This window comes from Lemur catta, chromosome 2 (assembly GCF_020740605.2).
Source record: "Lemur catta isolate mLemCat1 chromosome 2, mLemCat1.pri, whole genome shotgun sequence".
NCBI classification, from domain to species: domain Eukaryota; kingdom Metazoa; phylum Chordata; class Mammalia; order Primates; family Lemuridae; genus Lemur; species Lemur catta.
This window is the reverse complement of record NC_059129.1, coordinates 130,236,840-130,264,808: the sequence shown is the minus strand read 5'-3', so window position 1 is coordinate 130,264,808 and position 27,969 is coordinate 130,236,840. Positions and strand designations below refer to the sequence as shown.

The following is a 27,969-nucleotide window of genomic DNA, read 5'->3' as shown; positions in this document are numbered from 1 at the left end:
TGATGTACAGATGCGTTGGAAGAGGATGATGAAGATTCAGAGAGTGAACCAGAGGGACAGGACATTGATGAGCTCTATCACTTTGTGAAGCAAACACATCAGCAAGAAACACAGTCCATCCAAGTGGATGTCCAGCATCCTGCACTGACCCCTGTGTTGAGACCCTACCAAAGAGAGGCTGTCAATTGGATGCTACAACAAGAGTATTTCAGAAGCACTCCTACTGGTGGCAAGTATAAGATACTTAAAGAAGGGCAACTTGATTAGAGGGATTATGTGAGAGATATTTAGGGTGAGGGGAAATTGATCACTAAACAAAGCATATTGAAAAGATAGGATAGAATGTATGTTACTATGAACAAAATTATTTTCAAAGAGATTTTTAAAAGTTGAAATATAGAAAAATACATTTGTGAGTTCCCTCATTCATAAAAGTTTATACTGTCTTTTTCTGGCAGAATAAATGCTGCCTTGATTGGAATTTTTAAAAACCAAAAAATTTGTTCTCATGTCTTTCCAACTAAGAAGTGCTTTTAGAACTTGGTCAGATGGAAATCTTGCTGATCAACTGCAAGAAACTTTTCACAATTTGATGATGAATGTTTGTGATAGAAAGCAAATTTATAAAATTAGGACACATGTGATTAATGTTCCTAGATACTGCATTTTTTCCTTACAATAAATAATAAAATACCATCTATTGAGTGTTTTTGTGAAAGTAATAAATTTATGGGAGGCATTTATGCCACTTCTTAATCACTGTCTTTAAAGGGAGGGGCACATGATGAGACTTTTACATGATTCTAGGAAGTGAGGTGTTGACTACTTCTTATTCCTCCTATATAGATTCATTTTAGTTAATGATGAATAGCTCTTATTTCTCCCATGTTTTCCAGTTTATACTTTCTTATCTAACAAACTTCATTTTTTAAACTTTTCATTTTGGACAATAAATATCAATTCATAGCTAATATTATTTCTTCCTGCCCCCATACTCTGACATATTTTAAAATAAATCCCATATATCTTATTTCATATGTTAATATTTCAGTTTGTTTCATTAAAAGATAAGGATTCTTTTAAATATATATAAAATAATGGATTTTAAAACCCATTTAGTCCTTAATATCATCAAATCTCCCTGCTCCCCTTTCTGCTCTCTTTCTCTCTCCCTCTTTCTCCATCCCCCACCTTGTCTCTCTCTCTCTCTCTCTCTCTCTCACACACACACACACACACACACACACATATACTTTAAATCTGAAACAAAATGGAATTGGTTACATTCACTTAAGTTTCTTTTAATCCATAGGTTTTATCTCTTATCTCTTGCTTTATTTTTTCTTGTAATTATTTGTTGAAGAAATTGTTAGCTGTGTAAAGTTTCCCACAGACCAAATTATTTTTTTCCAAAAGGGAATATTTTTTCTTTAGTTAAATGATTTTAAATACAGTAAAATGCGCTGATTTTAAGGGCACAGTTTGATGAGTTTTGACAAATTTGTGCATCTGCGTAACCAGCATCTCAGTTAAGAAATAGAACTAGATTGTCTTAAAAGGAGCCACTAACCACATATGGCTCATGAGAGTTGAAATGTGGCTGTACAAATTGAGATGCGCTATAAGTTTAAAATATACACTGGATTTCAGATAGTACCACAAAAATGTATAAAATACCTTTTATTAATTTTATATGTTGATTATATATTGAAATAATATTTTGGTAGTATTCGCATAAATAAAATACACTGTTAAAATTAATTCCACCTGTTCCTCCCCCCCTTTTTTTTGAATAAAACTACAAATTTAAAATTACACATGTGGCTCACATATTTTTATCAGACAGTGCCTATTTAAAATATTCCATCACCCCAGAAAGTTCCCTCATGGCCCAGGTCTATTCACCTACTTCAACTCCTTCAGGAGGCAACCACTGTCACCATAAATTAGTTTTGCCTTATTTTCAAACAATAAGTGGAATTATTTATTGATACACTTTGAGGGGTAGGGGTTGTTTCTTTCAACATAAGGTTTTTGAGATATGTCTATTATGTGTGCATCAGTAATGCATTCCTTTTTGTCCACAGACTAGATTTTGTTCATGAAATCCCCAGTTTTCATTTACTAGTTTTTCTGTCCTTTATGGTTCCCATAAATTGAAACTTTTTTTAAATTTATGTTTATTAAACTTCTTACATTAAAAATAATACATATATATTTTAGAAGTTTTAGGAGAAATAGAAAAACAAGAAGAAAAAGAAAAGATACTACTATTAATACTTGAATATAATTGCTAAATCACTATTAATATTTTGGCATATTCTTCCAGATATTTTTTTCTTTTAATTGTGTAATTTTTTTTTTTTATTTCAGAGTATTATGGGGGTACAAATGCTTTGGTTACATCAATTGCCTTTGCACCCACTGCCTTTTTTTCTCTCTACTTTTTTTTACTTTATAAATGCTATGTATCTGTATTCCTAATTTATCTGTTAATCTCTAAAGAAAACAATAAAAAATTACTTGCTGTTTCACTGGTGGGTAGAGTCTTTGACAGTTGGTTTACACAAGTTATAAAATATTATGGGGGAGGATATGAAAGATTCTGGTTGAAACAAACTCAGTACTTCAGTGTTAGAGTTTTAGATACGTTTTTCTCTGTTAAATAAGACTTTCCTTCTATTCTCAGACCCTTAGAAGAGGTCAGGTAAATGTATTAGCCCACTGGCATATGCCTATTGAATTATTTAAGGACTCCTTACAATTTATTGAAGGATTTATAAAAGATAAGCTACTTTCCTTATCAGGTAGGGGAAGGTTATATGTATTAAGTTTTTTTCCTGTTAATACTCTGTAATTTGCTACACTTTGCTTTTCTGTCTTACTATTTGCTGATAAAGATATGTGCCCAAAGGAAAGGAAGCTAAAGATTAATATTAGAAGAAAAGAGTTAGAGAAACCCTTAGCCTTTTACCCATGTGTTAAGTCTGTGGCTTTTCCCAGATGAGACATCTCAAGAATATGGGTATCAATGTCCTGTAGTATCCTGACTGTTAACTTATTTTTATTTTAATGTGATTATCTTGCAGGAAAACAAACAAAAACTTACTATGATTATATTTTTCTTTAGAAAGTACCCTGCACTTCTTATGGCGAGAGATTATTACATCTGAGGGTTTGAAACTCTACTATAATCCATACACAGGCTGGTAAGGCAAAATTTCATTTATGTGCTTGATTTAAAAAATAAATACAATGAAAAACTATATGAGATTGTTAGCATATGACTTTAGCCTTGGCAGTACCTCATGAAGGAATATTATGTTAAAATCTTATTAGACATTTTTATAGATAGAACAGATTTAGAATTAATTGCACTTGTCATTTTTCAGTAAGTAAATGCAGAATAATAGATATAAGATAGTTATCAAGATATAAAGAGAGATTATTATTCTAAGTTAAAATGTTATCTTGTTTATTATAGGCCAGGTTTTTTTTTAGGAACCATTAAACATAATTAATGAATCAGTAGTTATTACCCTTCATATTTTTGTAATTCATAAATTTGTAAAGTTCATGGAAAGAAGGCAGACATGTTTCCTTTTAATTATAGAAGAGAGAAAATCATGGGTATGTACCAATACAACTCTTATTTCTGCAGACTTAGTTTTCAGCTCAGTTTTTTGATTGTCATATTTCTTACATTCATGATCTAGGGATTTGAATTGTTTCACCCCAAAATATAGTTTCAATAAACTTATCCATTTTCTTTAGGAAAAGTAATTAGCAACAGTGTAATTTTTATTTACATTCCTATGATGTGTTTTTTGGGTTTTTCCTTTAGCATCATTCGTGAATTCCCAAATTCTGGGCCACAGTTGCTTGGTGGAATCTTAGCAGATGAGATGGGCCTTGGAAAAACAGTGGAGGTTTTGGCTCTGATTCTGACACATACTCGACAAGATGTCAAACAAGATGCTCTCACTCTTCCTGAGGTAGGAGGAGTACTGTAGGGCTTGGAAACGCTGGGGACATAGTTCTCAAAAAGCATCATATGTTGAACATTTGCTTGGCACTCAAGTTAACACTTTCTGTTCACTCTTCAGCTAATGATTTATATTAATGGTTAGTTAGCTTTAAGTGGGCATGGAGAATGGGATGTTTGTGACCCAGTAGGGTTTTTATTAAGTGATGTTGGCCACGTAGGAAGGGGATATGCAGTCACTTACCAAGCTTCCTTCTAGTTGATAGAGAACCTCCTTTACAAAAGTACTGTTGACTCCTCAAGTGGTTTGTAATTACTCCATGTCTCCATATTAGCACTAAATGTTTTTAAGGGCTATTTTAAAAAATTATACAAATCTCAGATATATGCAATAACTCTTAGAATCTAATAATTAGAACTTTTTTAAAGAATTAGGTAGCTTAGTAAATAGAATGCTAAATGAAACAAACTCTAAGTCCTTGTCCCAAAAGTTAATTTTAGAAGTTCCACACTTAGCATTTAGATAATTTAAGATAATATGTACAATTTTAAAAAGTGATGGCTAGCTGTAAGCGTAGAAATAAAAAGTAAGGTGTGTATATCTGTATTTGTGTCTACTTGGCTCTTTGTCTCATAATTTTTTTTCAGCTGTTTTGCATTTCCTTAATAGAAGGAGGGTTAATTTTTTTTTTTTTTTTTTTTTTTTGAGACAGAGTGTCGCTTTGTTGCCCTGGCTAGAGTGAGTGCCGTGGCGTCAGCCTAGCTCACAGCAACCTCAAACTCCTGGGCTTCAGCGATCCTACTGCCTCAGCCTCCCGAGTAGCTGGGACTACAGGCATGAGCCACCATGCCTGGCTAACTTTTTTTTTTTTTCTATATATATTTTAGTTGGCCAGATAATTTCTTTCTATTTTTTTTTAGTAGAGACGGGGTCTTGCTCTTGCTCAGGCTGGTCTCGAACTCCCGACCTCGAGCGATCCACCTGCCTCGGCCTCCCAGAGTGCTAGGATTACAGGCGTGAGCCACTGCGCCAGGCTGAAGGAGGGTTAATTTTAATAAGCAATTCAGAATACTGAAAGCAAAACACTATGTGATTACTAAATGTTGTTTATATCAGGGAAAAGTGGTGAATTATTTCATTCCATCACATTTTGGAGGAAAAGTAAAAGACAAAGAAATCCAGAATATTGAAATTGAACCAAAAGAAAAAGTTCAGTGCCCCCGTAAGTATGACATCTCTTAAAGAAAATACCTACTGATAGTGATCTTTGTTATAGTTCTTGCAGTCCTTAGAAATATCTTGTAATTGTTATGAATAACTGTTTTTACCATTGTTTATGCTTTGCATAAATGGATTGAATTGCAAATCGTAATATCTTAAAAAAGTAAAGATTTATTCTTTTGATTTGGTCCAGGTAGTTCTTGCTCAATCTATTATGTTTACAATTTAAGCCAGTCTTGTTTATCTGTTAGCAGATGAATGTTTCCCTTACTGTTTGGTAGCATATACTTAGATAATTTCAAGAGTTTTCTTTTATAATTTTTAATGATTATTTTGTAAGATTAACAAATTAATATGCATAAGTCTTCCTTAAATTATTTCTATATAGTAATTTGTTTCTTAAGGTATTGAGATAAATTTTTATTACATATTCTTCAAAATAGCACTATACTGCAATAAATCTTTGATTTTTTTTTAATTTAGCTCTCAATGCAGATTAAGATTAACCAAGTTTTGCTTTCTTTTCATTTTAATTATTTTGACTAAATTGGCATATCCTTTTACATGTAGCTACACGTGTGATGATCCTGACAGCTGTGAAAGAAATGAATGGGAAAAAAGGAGTTTCCATCCTTTCCATCTATAAATATGTCAGTTCTATGTATAGATACGATGTTCAACGGAACAGAAGTCTTCTGAAACGGATGCTGAAATGTTTAATTTTTGAAGGTCTTGTGAAACAGATCAAAGGCCATGGTTTTTCTGGGACTTTTACACTGGGAAAGAATTATAAGGAAGAGGATATATGTGATAAAACAAAAAAGCAGGTAACGGAACTTAAGTTAAGCTCTATTAAGTACCTGTATGTGATGTCTTACAGAATTAGTTGAGAGATCCCACCTTGACACTGAAGCTCTTACAGTCTGAAGATAAAAACAAGCCAGTTAAGAAAATCACTTATGGCTGTGAATTGTGTTTTCTAGTTTATGAATATAAACTCCATGAGAATAAAAACTTTATTTTGGTTACCATTAAGCCCAGAGAATAGTGCTAGTCACCTAACAAGTACTCACTCAATAAATACTTATTAAATGAATTGTAAAATTAGTTGGCTAAACATATTATACTTTATAATATCTCTATTTTTATCATGCTGCTGTCAGCAGTTAAAAAGTTTGTTTTAGACTTTAAAAATATTAATACTTTAAATTTGCATAGCACTTTATATACATTTCAAATATTTTATATAAATTTTCATTTTCCACATGTTATCATCTTACAGGATTTTTGCATTTTGTTCGAAGACTGTTTCTGTTGGACTAGTAATTTCAATTTTCTTTTAGGAAAATAATTACAATATTTGCAAACATAAATCAAGAAAAGACTAATGACAACAAGTCAAAATACAGAGCTACCAGATTGGCCACTGTGAGAAAAACAGCAGACAAAACTTCTTTCCTGAAGTAGGAAGTCTCCAGGATTATCCCCAGGCAGTGTAGAAAACTGCAGTGAATTTCCGTGCTGCCACCAAAACCTGAAATACACTTTGAATTCATGCCATTGAATTTGTGTTAAGTGTCCTAACTCCTCTGTTCAACTCAGCTCTGATGTCACTTGAAGGAAACCATCACTTACCTGCCTGTCACATTCTCTCCATGTTATGTACCTCTTAGGCATTCCTGTAGCATTGTTTTACTTTTTACTGTTCTCACTTTTCCTGTATACTCCATTGAGACCAGGTGCAAATCTTGTTCATATTTGTATCCCTAGCATCTGACACAATTCCTGGCACAGAGTTGGCATTCAATAAGTAATTGCAAGAGAAGGCAGAGGTAGAAAGGGAAAGGAAAGAAGGAATCTATTTGCGAATTGCAGTAACTAACAGATTAACTTTTACTTTCTTTGGATGCTATATTTTAGTACTTGGTATTTTTGTAATTGCCCTATTTTATATATTTATATACTCTAAAATACTAGTCTTTTATTGATTTAGGCAGACTGTAAATCCTAAGAGGCTAATTACAGAATATCAGTAGCTCCTTTTATCTTCCTAATCTTCCCTTTATCTCTCCAAATTATTACAGCCTGCCTTTTGTTTTGGGGTCTGTAGACTACAGGGAAGGTTCTTACAGAGGGTAGATTGGAAGCCACTTATCTAGAGTGATTCTCTTCAGGAAAAAGGGTAGCAAAGACTGGTTACCAGATTTTTATGTAAAATACATACATAAAGTCAGGAGTTTAATTTCAAGAGATGTAATTATGTTGAAATAAATTAATTAAATATTATTTTTTTCATAGGCAGTAGGGAGTCCAAGGAAAATCCAGAAAGAATCTAGAAAATCAGGGAACAAGGACACAGATTCTGAATACTTGCCATCAAACACCTCTGATGATGATGATGATGATCCTTACTATTATTATTATAAGCCTAAGAGAAATCGTAGTAAATTCAGGAAAAAGCCTGTTCTATCCATAAAAAAAGGAAAAAGTCAACCAAATAGCAATTCTGATTCACAAGGTCACTGTCCAGCTACCAGTGACTCTGGAATTGATGTTACCACATCTGAAAGTATATGTGTCTCCAAATTCAAACAAGAACATGAAGCAAAGGACTATGGTGAATCTTTAAACCCTGCTGGTAGTGATGTGCCATATTCTAATGTCATGAGTCCCTGTAACACCGCTGATTATCGCTTTGAGTGCATATGTGGTGAACTTGACCAGATGGACCGTAAGCCACGTGTTCAGTGCCTAAAATGTCACCTGTGGCAACATGCAAAGTGTGTAAATTATGAAGAGAAGAATCTGAAGGTTAAGCCTTTTTACTGCCCCCACTGCCTTGTTGCAATGGAGCCTGTGTCAACAAGAGCAACTCTAATCATCTCTCCAAGTTCCATCTGTCACCAGTGGGTGGATGAGATCAACAGACATGTAAGGTCATCATCTCTTCGAGTCTTGGTAAGGCCATTTGAGCTAAAGAGGGATAGGAAAATGTAAATTTTTGCTTCTTTATGATAGTTTTATAGTCTTCGTTGCTTTGTTATTTATCCCAAAGTTAATGATATCAAAGTTATATTAAATCACAGCTTGAAGAGAAATTGAGACTAAAAAAAAGAACAATAGAATGTGTATTCTTTTCTGACATCAGAAGTTAAAGCACTTTGAATATAAATACGTGAAAACTTTTTTAAAAAATTGTTGGTCACATGAATGAAAAAGTCTTGGTATAAGCATTTATACTCTTAGAGAGAAACACAATTCAAAGGCAGCATTGTGTAATAGTAGCTACTTGTCTGATCTGTCACCTCTTAGCTCCAAAATCATCTTCTCAAGCCTCAATTACTTCATCTATAAGATAAGAACTTATTCAACAAATATTTACTCAACACTTATTATGTACCAGGAACTGTTCTAAGTTCTGAAAATGTATCCAATTACAGACTTGTGAAGATTAAATGATTTCATAAAGTGCTGGCACATAGTAAGTGGTCATTTAGTCATATTGTTTACTAATATTAGTACATTTCACTACTTTTGTTCTTCCTTCTTTCCACACAAATAATACCAAAGGTGTTCTATATTTTATCCACTCTCATAGACATGGAGAATATAGTAGTAAATAAAAAAACAGTTTTGTGCCATTGAGGAGCTCTGTTCTGTGTGAGTAGGCAAACCTTGGTTTGAGTCTTAGCTCCATCAATTTTGAGCAATTCACTTTATATTTTTATGCATAGGATAGAAATATTAACAACTACTAACAACGTTGCTGAAGTTCAGAGATTGTACTTAGTACAGTGTCTGAAACATTAAAAGATATTTTGTAAGTAATAGCTCTTATTTTCCTTTTTCATAACATCATGCTTTCCCACATGCTGTTGTTTCCATTTGCCTACCAGCATATAGTCCTTTCCCGCTTTTTCCATCTCTGAGAACTCCAAAATGTTCTTCAAGTTATACCTCAAATTTTAACTCCTCTGTGAATTCACCTTCTCTGCCACAGAATTGGCATTTCCACTGCGGTGCTGTTACATTTACTTCTATTACAGTTCCTTTCACATTCCTTATGTTATTAGTCCTCCACACTACAGTGTGTCTTTCTCTAAACAGGTGTGAGAACTGTCTGATAGCATGTGTGGTCCTAAGCATATAGAAAGGGCTCAGTAAGGATATTAATGAATGTTTCATTTGTCTTTGACAAGCCGTTCTGCAATAACTATGCCTGTACTGATTATTTCTTAGGTATATCAAGGAGTGAAGAAAGATGGCTTTTTACAGCCTCATTTTTTGGCAGAACAGGATATAGTTATCATTACCTATGATGTCCTTCGTTCAGAACTAAACTATGTCGATATCCCACATAGCAATAGTGAGGATGGGCGTCGCTTACGGAACCAGAAACGCTATATGGCTATTCCCAGCCCCCTAGTAGCTGTGGAGTGGTGGAGGATCTGCCTTGATGAAGCTCAGATGGTTGAATGTCCTGCGGTAAAAGTGAGAGTTTTCGCAAAATCTTTTGAGGGTTGGGGAAGAAAGGAGAAAGGGATGAGGGGAATTTGAATAGTTTAATAATTAAATCATAGTTAGCATACATATAGTGTTGATATTGTTCAAAAGTGTACTTTTAAACACTATATGTGCTTTTCTCTTGTGCTATGAACTACATAACCCTTTGGAATTATTTTATTACTCTGAATCATAGCTTTATACGTAATGCTCATATATGTTTCAGTGAGATGTCAGTTTATACATGATGTAAATTAAAGTAAACCATGTTTAGGGAATTTTTCAGCATTTCTGCTAGCCAGAAGAATTATCATGTAGGTGCTGATAGGTTGGGGCCAAAGTTGATTTGGGCAGTTTTTTAAATCAGAGAGACCAAATGGCAAAAGAAAATGCTATTAATACTTTAAAGGATAGAATTTTGATTTGGCCTTTGTCATATGTCTTTATTCTGTCTTCTTTTGTCATTCTGTAACCTAAACTGAATTTATGGATCATACCTATTAATACATCTGGAGGATGGAATGGTGTAGGGAATGTATCCGTTATTCAGGGAGTTCTCCAATTCAGAGGGGATGCATGGCAGCCTCCCACTAATGAGAACCACTATACTGGAATATGGCCCGTTCAGTATGACACTCAACACTGTGGTAAATAAAAGCAGGTACATCTCACCCAAAGTGTAGCTTTTCATGGACTATTTTCATGAATATGCCTGAATTCTATGTTCTTCTGTGTCTTTTGTATTGTTTTTTTTTTTTTTTTTTGAGATAGAGTGTCACTCTGTCGCCCAAGCTAGAGTGCCGTGGCATCAGCCTAGCTCACAGCAACCTCAAACTCCTGGGCTCGAGCAATCCTCCTGCCTCAGCCTCCCGAGTAGCTGGGACTACAGGCATGTACCACCATGCCTGGCTAATTTTTTTTTTCTGTATATATATGTATGTTTTTAGCTGTCCGTATAATTTCTTTTCTATTTTTAGTAGAGATGGGGTCTCGCTCTTGCTCAGGCTGGTCTCGAACTCCTGAGCTCAAACAATCCGCGCACCTGGGCCTCCCAGAGTGCTAGGATTACAGGCGTGAGCCACTGCGCCTGGCCTGTTTTTATTCCATATTTCTCTCTCATCAGGCTGCAGAAATGGCTCAGCGTTTGAGTGGAATTAATCGGTGGTGCATCAGTGGCACTCCAGTACAGAGAGGATTGGAGGGTAATGTATGATTTCCTCACATATTGCATGTATTTGAAAAGCTTCATTTTTTTTTTTGTGGGAAAATTATTGTTATGCTTAATGTTTGTTGAAATCCTTATTTAAGTGATGAACATGTATTTATATTACAGTTAACTCCTAATAGTTTCAAGCATTTATCTTTTTAAATGGTACTTGGGTGATTTTTCTGTTTGTGTATATGAGGACAGATATGTAGTGAATGGTCCCATTATCCTAAGTTAAGGAATTATTGTACCTACGTAAACAATGTAGATATATGTCTGAATTAAAAGCAGAGTTCCAAAGTGGGAAGTAGAAGAATGACTAAAAAGGGAGAGGGGAGGAGAGAGAGAGAGAGAGAGAGGGAGAAAAGAAATTAATTTCAACTGGCTGTGTCTCTCCAAATAGGGACTGTGATTTCATTGTCTGAACCCGTTAATAGTGGGACCATAATTTTACTAATTGTAAAAGTTATAAATTATTAATAGATTTATAATGTCAGACTATATGCATATAACTATCATTCCTTCAATGATTCCTCTTAAGACTTCTCCCCTCCACAGATACATTATAATGATGTTTCTACATTGATCTCGTTTGTTGTCACTTTCTCAATAGAGCAGACACTGCATTTTTAAAACCTTTGTCCAAGTTGTGAATATATAAAACTAAAAGTTTAAGTAAATTTTGTTTTGTGTAATAAATTTCCTAAAAAGCCATTATTAAAATGTAGTTAAATTACAAAATTTAAATATACTTGGAGTCCACTCAAACTTACGTTTCCGAAAACCCAAACTTTCATATATTATGTTTGTGTTCAGCAGGATAACTTATCATTCTACTGAAACAAAAACATCAACATCCATGCCTTGGACCTAAAAACTATGTTTTTTGATGATTATTTTTAGGGGGGGAAAGTTTTCTATGAATAAGCATATATTTAAATATTCACATAATTTTAATGTTACATTAAGATACATATTTATAGAATAATATCAGGCTCATTAAAAGACTAAATTTAGTGATCTGCCAACATTATAGATATTTAGGTATTAAGAAGATCTCATTTAGCTTAAAAGTTATCTGAGGGGTACAGAAAGTAAATGGCTATCAGAGTAACTTTTTCTAATTTTAGTGCTGACAGAATATGGGTAACAATTTCTCAGTTCCCTATGTAAAATTTTTTTTAGAGATGTAAGATGTTGGCAGGTGTTTCAAGCACTTGTCACCATTCAAATTCTTGAATAATTTTTTTAAACAACTTTATTGAGTTGTTTGAGCTTTAAGTCATTTATAAGTGACATATAATAAAACTAAATATTTAAAATGAAATTTGAAAAGTTTTGACATATGTGGATAGCCATGAATCTATTCCTGCAGCAAGATAATCACCCTCAGAAGTTTCCTCATACTCTAAGTCCCCTAAAAAAAACTTTTCCAAACTTTCTGGAATTTTACTCATCTTTCCCCCTTGTTTCCATAACTCTCTGGTATCTTTAACACTGTGATTCTTGCAGTGTATCTGTTTTTTTCTGATTGTCACAGTGGGAATGTTAGCCTGCCCATGGTTTTCTGTGTTGTATTTGGAAGTGGAAATCTCATTTGTTTTCTTTTTGTGCTAGACCAGGGTTTTTTATCCTTGGCCCTGTTGACATTTTGGGCCAAATAATTCTCTTTCTTTGGAGGCTGTCCTGTGCATTTTAGGATATTAAGCTTCTACCCACTAGATGCTAGTAGCACTCCTATAATTCCGACACCCACAGATGTCTCCAGACATCGCCAAATGTCCCCTGGAGAGCAAAATTGCACCCCTTCACCTATACCTCATTGTGCTAGACTGATAGGTAAATCAGATTTGGTGATTTATTAGTTAGCAACATCCCAGAGATGATGTGAATCCCAGATTGACCATATATTAAGCAAGGAAATGAGGCTAGGGAAATTTCATAATTTATTAGGTCTTTAGATTGTTTCTGCCGGCAGGCTGAAATAATGCCATCTACTTGGAAAGTCAAAGAGGCATGAATGCTGCTCACCCCTCAGACCCCATGTCTGTATGAAATACTTATTTGTATAATATACAAAGCCTTGGCTTTGGTGAATATATAAACCTGGGTTCATATCCTGACCTTTAGTTGTATATCCATAAACAAATTACTTAAACATACAAATCTTTATTTTCCTTATTTGTAAAATAAGGTGTTTTAAAGATTAATTATAATAAAATTTACAAAAAGTATTTTAGCACAGTGCCTAGCAGATATTAAATATTCAATGAATGATAGCTACTTCCACTTCAGCCTTTGTTTTTATTTTCCCTTTAGGTAGTCATTTATTTATTTTAGTATCTTTGAAACTATTGACTTTAAATAACTGTTTCCTGGTGCTATAACAGAATACCACAGATTGGGTAATTTATAAAGAAAAGGAGTTTATTTAACTTATAGTTCTGGAGGCTGGGAAGTCCAAAAGCATGGCACTGGTACCTGGCAAGGGTTATCTCATGGTGGAAGGGCAGAAGGTGGAAGTGAGTGCATGATACAGAGAGAAGAACCAGGGGCTGGACTTGTTTTATAACAACCCACTCTTGAAATAACTATCCTGTTCCCATAATGCCATTAATCTTTTCTTGAGGGAGCCCGCCTCATGACCCAGTCACACCTTCAGTAGGCCTCACCTTCCAACACTGTGGCATTGGGGATTAAGTTTCAAGCTTATTTTGGGAGACACAGTCAAACCATAGTGGATAATGAGCAAAAGTAGATCAAGTCCCTGGCTTTATTGAGCTTATAGATTAGCAGGGAAGATATATTTATTAAATGATAAGTATTAAATTACAATCAAGATAACTTTTATAAATGGGAAAAATATAAAATTCTAACTATATCAGGTTTTATAAAAACGATCTGGTTCTATGACATCGCATAATAGGGATGCAGAAGGAAGTGACACGTGATCTGAGATCCGAAATATTCCCATGAGCTAGGTAAAGAGGAGAGGGAAGAATTCTCTCTTGTGGAGAAAACAGAAAATATAAAGATCATGTAGAAGGAGAAGACTGAAAGAGTTTCAGCATGGCTAGAGCACGAAAAACTAGGGAAAGCGGCACATTGAGACACTAAATAGGTGGGTATAGATGGGACCATGAGGATGTTGTAGGCCATGAAAAAGAATTTATTTTCTTAAGAACTGTAGAAGCTATTGAAAGCACTTAAACACAGTGATTGGAAGTCATCTTGTGATTAGATTTATATTTCTAATATCACTCTAGTTGCATTGTGGAGGATGTTTTAGAAGGGAATAAGAGTAGATATTAGGGTATCAGTTGATCAGCTATAATAAGTAATCTGGGCAAGTGATGCTGGCACATTTGCTTTGGGCTAGGTTTGTCTTGAAGATATAGAAGAAAGTGGATGGGGAAAATTAACAAGCCTTGGTGATAGTGTCAGGTTTGTGTGTTTCCTGGTTCTTATCGAAGAATGGCTACTGAGACTGAGTCAATGGAATAAATGAGCAGGCCATACAGATACAAGTGAGTCAAGCACCAAGATTTATTAAGCACAGTACAGTCCAGAGAGGGAACGAGTCTATCTCCACAAGTGGAGACGACCTGGGTTTTTAGCACACACGTTTTTATATGATAAATGGACTGCTCCTCCTCTCTTTAGGTGAAGTTTCCCTTTCCCCGCTCTTGAGTGATTGACAGGTTTTCTTATACAAATCCCCTCTTAGTTTGTGTTCATGCATCCTCCCAGAAGCTTTTGAAAGCCCACTGGGGGGTCAAAACCACAATGCAAATTAGATGATAATGAGCCCCGGGTCAGTTGAGGACAAATGAAATCTCCCAGTGCTCATTCGCCAGTCCTTGACATTTATGGTTTGACCATTTCCCCAGTTTGTTTTTTCTCTACCTCTTTTTAATTGGTCAGTTCTTACATTCTCCTATCATAGACGAAAACATCTGTTCCTCTTTCCCTCTCCTTATCCCTTCCTAACATTAGGTCAGGAGATGCTGAGATTTCTGACTTGCATAAATCCATGGATGGTAACAATATTCACCAGTGAATAACACCAGCAGAGAAGCATGTCTGGGGGAAAAGATTATGAACTTGATTTTGACAGATTCAGTTGGAGGCACTTTTGGGATCTCAAGAGTTAGCACATAGGCAACTGATTTGAACTGAAAATAAAAATCTGTGATCTCTGCATATAGGCAATGATGGTTTGGTTCTTTCAGCTGTTACTAATTCCCAGCAACCATCAGAATAGCTTAATTCTACCTAAATATTTGTTGGTCATCTTCAAAATGATGTTGTTGATAGGGTCATGGTATTTTATATTATTTTTTTATGGCTTCTGAAGGGAATATATGCCCATTTTGAAAAATTTTAACAATATGTAAAAGTCTAAAGAAAATTACACTCACCCGTAGTCTTCACTTGAATACAAAACCACATCCAGTCTTTTCTATATAAATGAACTCATACTGCACGCATAATTTTGTGTTCCTTTATTTCACTGAACATTGCATCCTAAGCAGTTTTCCATAACTCATAACAAATAAATATGTAGAAAACCACTTAGATGTGTTAAGTGGAGAAAAAATAAAATATAAAATTCAGTATGTCCAATTAAGAGATATATAGGAAGTACCACGTGCTAAAGCTAACAAATGCAAGGCATGCTAGATCAGAAAAAAAAAATTGTTCTATTTTATAGGGGTACCATAATTTGTTTCTTTATTTGAGTCATTTTTATTCTATATACTGTTGATATTGTTGCTGTGAATATCACTGTGTAGGTAAATGAGTTATCTATATTTTTTATTATTGCCTTAGGCTTGTTTTCAAGAAATGGAATTATTAGATCAAAGGGTATGAGGAGTATTGGATCAGAGAATACTGTCCATATCATCTATGTGATTAGAAATTTTTTTTTCCTCATCCAGCAATTCTTGCATCTATTAGTTTCACTGCATGGTATTTCTTGCATATCTCTTATCAATCACATTCAATTGAGTAGTTTTCTTGTATTACCTGATGGTAATTTCAGACTTTGGAATTAAATATAAGCTTTGCATAATGGTTCCATAAACTTCACAACATTTTAGCACCTTGCGCAAAACTTAGAGCAAAATAGATGCTCAAGAAGTGTAAATTGAATTGGAATTGAATTTCAGATTTAAGAGCCTATACAATCTACATTTTAATTCATGCAAATTACTATGTACTCTGTAATGCCTGTAAAAGTGCTTATTCAAAGTAGTTATGAAGAAATACAGAAACAGTTATTCTCAGAGTGTTTTTTTTCTTTTTTCTTTTCAGATCTTTTTGGGTTAGTGGTCTTTCTTGGTATTGAACCTTACTGTGTCAAACACTGGTGGGTTCGACTTCTCTATCGCCCTTACTGTAAGAAGAATCCTCAGCATCTCTATACCTTTATTGCTAAGATACTGTGGAGGTCTGCAAAGAAAGATGTGATTGACCAAGTCAGTATGATAAGTTTTTATTGACTAAGTGTATTATAAGAAAAAAAAAAACTTTGGGATGGAAAGTTAAATTTTCAGGTGAAATCTTTTTTTTTCCTCCTCTTTATAGATCCAGATACCACCGCAGACTGAAGAAATACACTGGCTCCACTTTTCTCCAGTGGAAAGGCATTTCTATCACCGTCAGCATGAGGTGTGCTGCCAGGATGCAGTGGTAAAACTCAGGAAGATTTCCGACTGGGCTCTCAAGCTCAGCAGCCTGGACAGAAGAACTGTCACCTCCATCCTGTATCCATTGCTGAGGCTCAGGCAGGCCTGCTGCCACCCACAGGCCGTTCGTGGGGAGTTCTTGCCTCTCCAAAAAAGGTTTTATTATCAACGTCCTTATACTGAAATTGATAGTATCAAAGTAGACAATACTTAAGCAATTAACTTTCTGGCCCACAGTTTCATTCAAAGACTTATAACTGAGTTGTCAGTTATTTTTAATGGTATGGTGTTTTTTCTTTGGTATGGAATCTCATTTGTGAAAGAGAATCACATCATATTTATTTTCATGGTTTTGAACAGTTCTTTTAAAATTAGGATTATTGTTGGGGTTTTTGTTGTTTTGGGGGGCTTTTTGGCTCTACTCCAGATATGAAAGCGTTTTGCTCGTATATTTTTTGGTTCCCACATCAGGGAATTAGATTACCATTAAATACTTTCTTTAAAATTATACAACTATATTTATTTGATTATTCCTTCTGAAAACATTAAGGAATTTATGTTCTTAATTTTTCTAGTGTCCTAGAAATTTTTTTATGTATCAGACTGTGATTCAGGAACTGGCCTTTTTTAAAGCACCTGAGGCTATAAGAGATAGAAAGAGGATTAGATTTTGTCCTTGACCTTAAGCAGATTATAGACAAACAAGGAAAAATGACAAAATTATATTAATAGATTTCTGAAATACAGGTGAACATGGTAAATTTCAGAAGATGTACATACAAATTACTATGGACAATGAGAGTATGGAAACAATTTGTATATGAATGGCTAAGGTCAAACAGCCTTCTGGTGGAAATGGCATTTAGCTTGATCCTTGAATCTTCATTTTTTATAGATAAAAAAGTATTCAGGTTAAGTGTTCAAGTTCAAAGAGGTTAATTAGTTAAGTTGCAATGCTGGTATTTAGATAGTCTTATAACAAACACCCCATAGTGTTTCAAATACATCATGATGTACATTCTGCTTAAGAAACTAGTGCATTCTACTATTAATAGTTCCATTCTCTCTATCCTGAAATGGGAAGAACTGAAAGAATGGTGGGGTCAGATAGAGGTAATCGAGCTGGAATGGAGGTGAAGAAAAAAATGCTGAAGGTATTGCAAAGATTCTGTAGGAGTCTCATACTCTTGATCACATGTGATATAACACTCCCACTGAAATAACACTTTGGAATTTCTTTCTAGTTTTGAACAGTCTATCTTTTCTTTTAGCACCATGACAATGGAAGAACTGCTGACATCTTTGCAAAAGAAATGTGGAACTGAATGTGAAGAAGCACATCGGCAGCTAGTTTGTGCCCTCAATGGCTTAGCAGGCATCCATATCATTAAAGGTAGAAGGTGATTGCTTTGTTATCTCTCATTCTTCCAAATACTTCCTGTAAAAGGTTAATTATAACAGAAATCAAAATTCCCCCCAAAAGACACTCTTGCACACTATTGATTGCAATTTAAATAGGTTCAACTTAAGAGAGAGCAGTTAGGCAGAATGCTTCAAAAACCTTCAAAGTTTACATATGCTTTGACCAAACATTTCCATTTTTCGAAGTTCTTTTTTAAGGAAATGAGGATGTGAACAAAGATATAGCTAGAAGTTGTTACTTTTAGTCTTTAGTAGTGAACAACCGTAAACAAAATATCTAGAAGAGTTTCAACACATTCAAGGAAGATTTGTTCATTGATTTAAAAATAATATCATTTTTATTATTTAAAAATGATATTGTTTTTAAGTTCATTTTTTCAATAGATATTTGTGTTTGAGTAAGTTCAAGGTAACAAAGATGATACGATAAACACAGTAAACTCCCTGAACTTGTATACCTTAAATTCTTACAGAGGGTGACAGATAGATGCATAAACATGCATACACAATGTTTATGTATAAAGTTATAGTGTTATATATATGATGCACAAAATTTAAAAAGTTAGAACATTTACATAGAAGGGTGTTTTCTTGGTTGTTTCCCATCTCTAAGGGATCACTGTTTTTTGTTGCCTGGTGTCCAATATCTTACAAACTGTTGTTTTGTGTATTTTGTCTGTTATTTCAGTTGTTACAGGAAGGAGAATAAATCCATTCTCTGTTACTCTATCTCGTCTGGAAACAGAAGTTATTAATATATAACTGGCACTTTTAAGAAGCACCATTCCTTATAAATACCTTTTATATAAATATGAAAATCATTAAAACTATATTTCATAGATTCAAGAGTAAAGATTAAACTCATTGAGTAGAAACATTGAAAACATAAAATCAAACTTCCAGAGATCAAAATTTCAGTGTCTAATATAGCAAATACACTTAATTAATAGACAATAAAACACTGCAAAAGAAAAGATCAGTAAATTTGAAGTATAGGATGCAATAGAAACTCTCCAACTTGAAAAACAAAGAATAAAGACTAAAAAATTTGAAAAGAGCCTCATTGAGGTTTTGGACAGCTTCAAGTAGCCTAATATAAATATATTGGAGTCCCTGAAGAAGAAAAAAAAATATGAAGAAATATGTTGTGGGTTTAATAACTTGTAAATTTATGTACGAAAACAATAGTACAGAGTCTGTGGGGGGTAGGCAAACATGGATATATAATATAAGGTTTTTATACTGTATATGAAGTATAATATTACATGAAGGTAAACTGTGACAAGGCAAAGATATGTGCTCCCTATAGCAACTGCTAAAAAACACAACAAAGGGAGGTAATAATCCAAAAGATTAGATAAAAGAATAATAAAAAAATCTTCAATCTGAAAAAGCAGCAAAAAAGAAAAAGGGGAATAAAGAACAGATGAGATGATTAGAAAGGACATAGCAAGATGGTAGATTTAATCTCGAGCATATCAGTGATCATATTAATTATAATGGTCTAAGTATCCCAATTAAAAGGCATAGATTGTCAGACTGGATTTAAAAAAGCAATATCCAACAATATAGTTTCTATAAGAAACAAACTTTATATTTAAAGATGCGAATGTAAAAGGATGAATAAAGATACACCATGTTAACATTAATCGAAAGAAAGCTGAAGTGACTATATCACTCTCAGGTAAAATAGATTTCACATGAGTACTGCACACTAACCAATTGCACCACAGGAGCTCCTAAGGTAGATTTCAGAGCAAAGAATATTACCAAGGGTAAAGAGTATTACTACATTACTGGAAAAAAAAATCTTAAATGTTTATTACCTAAAATTAGAGCTTCAAAATAAATAACAAAGACTGATAGAACTATAATGAGAAATAAACAAATTCATGTAATTATAGTCAGAGATGTCAACATTCCTGTCTCAGTTATTTATAGAACAGGTAAACAGAAAATAAGTAAGGATATAAACAACACTTTAAACCCATTGACCTAATCGACATTTATTGAACACTCTATCCAACCAAAGAGGAATACACATTCTTTTCAAGTGCACATGGAACGTTTACCAAGATAGGGCACATTCTGGGCTATAAAACAAGTCAATAAATTTAGAAGGATTCAGGTCTTACAGACTATGTTCTATGTCCACAGTAGAATTTAATTTTAGGTATCAGTAACAAAAAGATAACTGGAATGTCTCCAAATATTTGGAAACTACATAGCAAACTTCTTAATAACCCTTGGGTTAAAGAGTCAATCAAAAGGGAAACAAAAGGAAAACTAGGAAGTATTTTGAAGTGAATGAAAATGAAATATCAAGATTTGTGGGATGTAGAAAATTAGTCATTAAAGGAAATTTATAGCACTAAACACATATTAGAAAAGAAGAAACTTTTAAATCAGGGACTTCAGCTGATACCTTAAGAATCTGAAACAAAGAAGAGCAAATGAAGTACAAAGTAAGCAAAAAGCAGAAATAATAAAGATCAGTGCAGGAATCAGTTAAAAGGAAAATAAAACCAATAGAGAAAGCAGTGAAATCAAAAGTTGATTCTTTGGGAAGAACAATAAAAATTGATAAGCCTCTAGTTTGACTGTTCAGGAAAAAAGAGAGAAGGCACAAATTACTGTTATCAGGGATGAGAGAGATGACATCACTATTCTACAGATATTTAAAAGTACTATAAAGGACTGTTATGAGCAGCTTTGTGCCAAAAATTTGACAGCTTAGATGAAATGAACAAATGCTTTGAAAGACACAATCTACCAAAGCTCACTCAAGAAGAAATACATAACCTGCATAGCCCTGTATCTATTTAAAGAAGTTAATTTTGTAGTTAAAAATATTTCCACAAAGAAATTTCTAGGCCCAGGTGACTTTATTAGTGAATTCTGCCAAGCATTTAAGGAAAAAATAATATCAAATCTATATAAACTCTTACAGAAAATTGAAGAGAAGGGAATACACCCCAACTTATTTTAAAAGGCAGCATATTCTGATTCCAAAACCAAAGACATTACAAAAAAAAGCATAACTGCAGATCAATATTACTCATAAACATAGATGCAAAATTCTTTTAAAAAAATTTTTAATGTATTCAACAATATATAAAAAGAATAATACAAGTGAAGTATTGGAGGTCAGCGCAGGAATCTGTTATGACCAAACAGAGTTCATCCCAGAAATGTAAGATTGGTTTAGTTAACTAACATAATTCATCATGTAATAAGCTTTACAAAAAAAACAAAAACACCATATGGCCATCTCAATAAATGTAGGAAAAGTATTTGACAGAATTCAACATCTATTCCTGATAAAAACTTTTCAGCAATCTAGGTATCAAAGGGGACTTTCTCAGCTTAATAAAAGGCATCTATAAAAAACCTACAGCTAATGTCATACTTAATTGTTGAAAACTGAATGTTTTTCCTGTAAGATTATGAACAAATCAATGATTTCCCCTCTTATCACTTCTATTATTATTGTACATGAAGTTCTTTCCAGTGCAGTAAGATAAGAAAAAAAATTGAAATTATCAGGTTGGATAAAAAAAATAAAACTATCTTTATTCCCTGCAACATGATTGCTGCAACAAGATGCTGGAACTTATAAGTGAATTTTATAAGATTGTATGACACAAAGTGAATATACAAAAATCAATTTTATTTCCATTTGCTAGGAATGAACAATTCGTAATTATGACAATACTATTCATAATAGTACCAAAAAATATGAAATACTTCGGCATCAATTTGAATAAGGATGTATAAGACCTATACCAAAAAGCATAAAATATTGAAAAAATATTGCTGAGAGAAATTAAAAACACCTAATAATTATACTGTGTTTATGGATCAGAAGACTCACTTATTATAAAGGTGCTGATTCATCCAAAGTTGAACTACAGAGCCATGTCATCAAAATTTCAGCAGACTGCGTCGTAGAAATTGACAAGCTAATTCTAAAATTCAAATGGAAAGGCAAAGAACCTATAGTAGCCAAAACAACTTCGGAAAAGAACAAAACAAGATTTATATTACCTTGTTTCAGAACTATTTCTAAAGTTGCAGTAATCAAGACAATGTGACATTGACATAAAGATAGGGATGTAGACCTTCAATGGAACAGGATCGAGTCCAGAAATAGTCCCACTTATTTGTGATCAAGTGAGTTTTCAACAAAAGCACAAATGTTAATGTTTTCAGTAAATGGGGCTGGAACAAGTAGATACCCATATGGAAAAAATTAGCCTTCAACCTTGCACCATATAAAAGATTAAATTGAAAAGGATATTAGACTGAATTAATTAAAATCTAAAACTATGAAACTCCTAGAAGAAAACAAAGGATACAATTTTTGTGATTTGCGGCTGGGCACAGTGGCTGAAGCCTGTAGTCCCAGCACTTTGTGAGGCTGAGGCAGGAAGATCATTTAAGGCCAGGAGTATCAGCCTGCAGTGAGCTATGACTGCCACTGCACTCCAGCCTGAGCAACAGTGCAAGACTCTGTCCCTTAAAAAAAAAAAAATATGATTTGAGATTAGGCAAAGATTTCTTAGATATGAAGAAAGCACAATCTGTAAAAGAAGAAAACATAAATTTGACTTCATCAAAATTAATAACCTCTATTTCTCAAAAGGCAAGAAAATGAAAAATAAGGCACTGAATGGAGAAAATAGTTGCAAATAATATATCTGAGAAAGTACTTGAATCTGGAATTTAAAAAGAGCTATTAAAACCCAATAATAAAGAAACAACCCAATGAAAATGGGAAAAGCAAATAAACTTTCCTTTGCATTAACTTGAAAATAATTAGGCAAAAATTAGGAAAATGTGTGTCATATCTAATACCAGTTTCTCAGTGCCAAATTAATTGAATGGAATAATTGTGATTAAAATTTACAGACCACTTGACTGTTGTAGATGAGAAATATGTGTGCTTGTCATCGAAAATATATGAATAATGAATGTACTATTTAAAATATTTTCAGGTCGTTAAAATCTGTCATCATACCTGAGAAATGACTATTTTTCTATACGCATTTTATATTATGCATGACACTTTCATGTACATATGCTATTTTATCCTTATAACTGTGCAGTGATTGAGATATAATGCCCATTTTACTTAAGGAAGCTGAGGTTAAAAAAGGCTTAGTTGCTTTTTCAAGATTATAGCTGATAAGTGGCAGAGTGTGTCCTGGATCTCTTGATTTCAAATCGAATATTTAATTTTTATATGTAAACTTCAATATTATACTGTCTATAGTAGGTTGAAATTTCACAGGCAAAAGTTTCTAAAATGGAGTAATATGGTATTTGTAGATTGTCACAATAAAAAAAAGAAATTTCAGCTTTCCCATCTTGATTTTAAAACTGCAGTCCTCATTTTACGATATGATTCAGAAACTTAGATAGTGAATGAATTTTCTCTCTTGGCCTCTTTTCTTATCTCCTTTTCTGATTTATTATTGCCTTGTCCTGCTGTGAGGTTATATATGGTACAGGGGCTAGGGAAAAAAGGTTCCTTATCTGATCATTTCCAAACACTGTCACACTCTAGCAGGGTCAGTGTATAGTTGGTTCCTGTGTGGCAATATACCATGCTATTGCATAATAGAAGCTACATTACTGCTCTTTCAGATGGTTTCTTTTGCATTCCCAGTGTAAGTCCAGAAAGTCCATTAATAGATGATGTCTATTATGAATTTAATTATAAACTTAATTGTAATGGATTTGCTGTTTTTAGGTTCCATTGCTTAACTTCATAGTGATATGTTAAACAATATCCATTTTTACATATTTAACTTACGTAATTTAGACTCTTCCAATATAAAGATGAGACAGTGAAGATTTGACTTCTGAAAGAAATCTAAATTTAATATCAAACTCTGAAAGATTTACACTTATATGCAAATAAATACGTATGATTTGTAATGCATATTCTAAAGTCCTCATTGATTGGCATTAAGCACATTGTATTATTAATAATTTTGAACAATTTGTTTTCTGCGTATCATTTTTAGAGAAAACTAGTATGGCAATATCAAATCCAGTTTGTTTACCTGAAAATGTTAGTGCCATCAAGTGGTGAAGAATGGATATTTCCAGATTTCCAAATTTGACTTAAATTTTTATATCTTAGCAAATATGCATATTTTTATGTCTTTTTTAAATACACATAACTACAGGTATTATAGTGAATAGTTCAAATTCAGCTGCTCACTATACCTCCTTTAAAAATGGTACTTATGAATGGCGAATCGTTAAATGAATTCTCTTCGAGTGATACATAAACACTAATGGAATCCATGTCTTTTCAAAAGCTTTTATCAAGACTCTTTAAAACTAAACAAGAGAACCCACTGTGTGAAGATAATTGAGTGTTACTCCATATAATGTGACTTCATTATTATGAAAATACTCTTCTGCATCATCAAAGTGGATAGAAATTGGCTGACTCTGCAGTCCTGTAAAAAATATGCTTTGGAAAGTTTTTTATTAAGTAACTGATAGAACTAGATATAAACCAATCGTATAAAAGCAAGTGTTTAAAAATTATTTTTTTTAATTTTTAAAAAGCAAGTGTTTTGTACAACAGTGTGAATGTACATGCCACTGAACTACACATTTAAAAATGGTTGAAATGGTAAATTTTATGTGTATTTTACTTCAGTTAAAATATATATATCTACTTTCACAGAAAAAAAAAGAGAACTAACCTTAGAATTTGCAAAGATGTGTATATATAGAGAAAGTTCATTATAGCTATGAACACAGTCCTAAATACATGATCTTAATAAAAGTAGTTTGAAATGTTAATAAAAGAAAGTTTATGTTATACTTAAGAGAAAAAACTTTATCAGCAAACAAACTGGAAGATCTCTACACCTTTTTTGTATGTTTCATGATTTTGCCACTGTTAGATTTTTATTTTAATTATATTTGTGATTTACCAGTTTTGACTTGTTACCCAAACAGCAAATAAAGTGGATTCTATTATTTAATCCACTAAAAATGTTTCAGCTCTCTTTTCATTGAGTTGTCATCAAACTTTTTCTGTAAAGATCCAGATTGTAAGTGTTTTAGGCATTGCAAACCGTAAGATCTCTACACAGTTACTCAGCTCTGCTATTGTAGTGCAGAAGCAGCCACAGACAGTACAAAAACTAATGAGCAGAGTTGGGTTCTAATAAAACTTTATTTATGGACCCTAAAATTTAATGTAATTTAATTTTCACATCATGAAATATTACTTTTAATTTTTTTCGACTAGTAAAAATCATTCTCTAGCTGATGGACTTGACAAAAATGCAGAGGGTCAGATAGGCCATAGTTTGCCAGCCTGAGTTTAATTGATTCTCTTGGAATTGTTTTATTTGAATGAGCTGCTAATTATGAACAATAGAAAACAGCATACATCTCAGACCAATTGTGATATGTGTGACCAGAAATGGAAAGAAGATCCCTAAGTTTTTGAAATGTATTTTTTAAGTGGAAATTATTTTGGCCTAATACTAAAAGCAACAATAGCTATCAAGAACAATACATTATTTTTCTGTTAATTATGTGTAGGTTGGTCATAGTGTCTTGAATATTTGTTTACAAATTCCTATAATTACCCTAAATTTGTCCTTAATTTCAAACATGCCTACTAATTGGCACCCTTTAATTTCAATAAGAAGAAAATTGTCTAAATTAAAAGTTAATCTAGACTTTGTTTTTTAGTATAATATTAAAAACATCATAAATATATTTGATTGTAAATATATTTCAGTATGATTTTAAAACAATATAAATATAAAGACATTATATTCCATGGAATTAAAAAAGGAACTATAATAATTTTTTTTTTATGGGGGTAATCATTGATAGCAAGCCAAATTGCATTGCTTAAAAAAATCATTTTTCATTGTAATTACTAAGTTATGTTTTTGCAGTAGATGTTTTTAGATAATAGGCAACTAGATGACATTGGGAGTTAAATATGTGACTTTTTTCTGCTTTAAATATGTTTTAATTCTGTAGGTGAGTATGCCTCAGCAGCAGAACTATACAGAGAAGTGTTGCGCTCGTCTGAGGAGCACAAAGGAAAACTCAAAACTGATTCACTTCAAGTAAGTAAAAATTAAAGTTTCAAGTATTCAATTTGTTTTTTACAAAATAATTTTTTCTGAATGTTTAAAAGGATAAGGTTAAGAAATAGACTAAGTCATAATCACTGAAAATGAAGCTCGGGATTCAGTCCTTTTATTATAATAAATCACCCAAGGTGATTCGTACGTAAAGTTTGCGAATCAGTACTATTCCATCTACTTGGGCCAGTTTTGCCCACAAGCCTGACAAGAGAAATTTATAATCTAAGTTAGAAAAATAGTTCAAGTTATTTGTACTTCAAATAATAGGTTATTTTTATCATTTTTGCATATGAATTTTTACCAAAAAGAAGTTACACTCAACAGTGGAACTAAGTAATAAAACCTATCCAATGATCTTGTGATTTAATTTTTAGAGGTCTCTTAGGGAGATTTGGATATTTCAATTATAACACTTATTTCTTTTTGCTGCCTTGGTTCTGTTTAGTAGATATTATAGACGAGGTTTTCTAGCTAAATGGAAAATAAAGACCAATTTTATTAATTTTGGCAAGTTTAGGCTTGAAGTCCCAAGTGACATGACTTTACCATTCAGAATATTGACCTTGGGACTAACATATTCACATGTGCCACAGTGGGTATTTGTAGGAATGTATGAGGGAGTGGAAGAAGAAAAAATTAAATATATATCTACTTATATTCTACAAGGATAAGGATTACAGAAGGCAGGCCCTAGACCTTAAGCAAATGTGTTTATCTCAGGAGGGAGTGCAAAGATATTCTCCTGAATAAAGGAAATAAAGTAGAAGAATGGGCAAGGAAATAGGTAAGTCTAGTATGCCTAAATTCAAGAGTGAAGAGTAAGCAGTCAGCCTGGTTCTTGCTTTTGAGTCATAGTAATCCCACTGACTGGTAAAGCATGGGTCACTAAATGTCTTGCTCTGTCCAGTCATATCAGTCACTCTGTTCCATTGGGATAAAACATATAACGGGGTGGAAAGAGATCACAGTATTCTCCCCGTTTCACCACCATGTACAGAAAATTACAGAAGTCCTCTTCCACAAGCGTACATAGAGAAGACAAGTTTCTACCACTTCAAGTTTCTTTTTGCTATTAACTCTAATGATGTTACTGATTATATTGTCTGTGAAGCCATGTTGACAAGATCGAAGACATTTGAGGTAATTCTTCTAAGACTGACTCTACAAAGATTTGTACTACGGCCAGTAATATGTAGCTGAACAGAATGAACCTTTAAAGTCTCAAATGACTGGCACCAAATCAGATCTTACCAGGACTCTTTCCCTGTCATCCTTTATCCCTCAGCTGTCTTCCCACTAAAGCATCAGGTTAACAGAAACTACTTTCACCGTATTTCATAGCCCTGCTTTCTTATTTATTTTATTATCCTTACTTTCATCATAATTTGTTAATAATTGCTAGGTTCTTCCAAACTCATTTCCCAGGAGAAAAGGAATCAAGTCAGTGCGGTTAGCCTTTCTACTTTACTGAACTTACTTGGCTTCCTCTCGCTTCCTTATATAAACAAACGTCTGTCTAACAGAAGAAATAGATCTGCTGAATGCATAGCCTTACTGCATAGGACAGTATGTATTTTTTTTTTTTTATTTCAGCTCTTCATGGGGGTACAAAAGCTCAGGTTATATACATTGTCTGTGTCCCGCCCATCCCCCTGAGTCAGAGCCTCAAGCGTGTCCATTCTCCAGACAGTGCACCTGGCGCTCACCATGTAGTCATACCTCCATCCTCTCCCCCCACCCCCCACCTCCCTGAGTCAGCACCTTCAAGCATGACCATTCCCCAGACGGTGCGC

The 27,969-nt window shown here is 33.4% G+C and overlaps 1 protein-coding gene across 5 annotated transcripts in view; it reads left to right on the top strand.

Moving 5' to 3' along the window:
* SHPRH (SNF2 histone linker PHD RING helicase) overlaps positions 1-27,969 on the top strand; it is a 90,976-nt gene that overhangs the window by 15,646 nt on the left and 47,361 nt on the right. For 4 of the 5 annotated variants that reach the window (XR_006733578.1, XM_045544527.1, XM_045544526.1 and 1 more), the window contains exons 4-15: positions 11-229; positions 3,131-3,209; positions 3,845-3,995; positions 5,103-5,208; positions 5,778-6,034; positions 7,506-8,165; positions 9,447-9,698; positions 10,834-10,912; positions 16,237-16,400; positions 16,510-16,766; positions 17,882-18,003; positions 26,067-26,155. Coding sequence is in view for 4 of the 5 variants with exons in the window: in XM_045544527.1 (XP_045400483.1) it covers positions 11-229; positions 3,131-3,209; positions 3,845-3,995; positions 5,103-5,208; positions 5,778-6,034; positions 7,506-8,165; positions 9,447-9,698; positions 10,834-10,912; positions 16,237-16,400; positions 16,510-16,766; positions 17,882-18,003; positions 26,067-26,155 (2,435 nt within the window). In the remaining variant the exon portion in view is untranslated. Of the gene's footprint in view, positions 1-10; positions 230-3,130; positions 3,210-3,844; positions 3,996-5,102; positions 5,209-5,777; positions 6,035-7,505; positions 8,166-9,446; positions 9,699-10,833; positions 10,913-16,236; positions 16,401-16,509; positions 16,767-17,881; positions 18,004-26,066; positions 26,156-27,969 lie in introns of those variants that run through there. The other variant, XM_045544529.1, reaches the window with a different exon arrangement.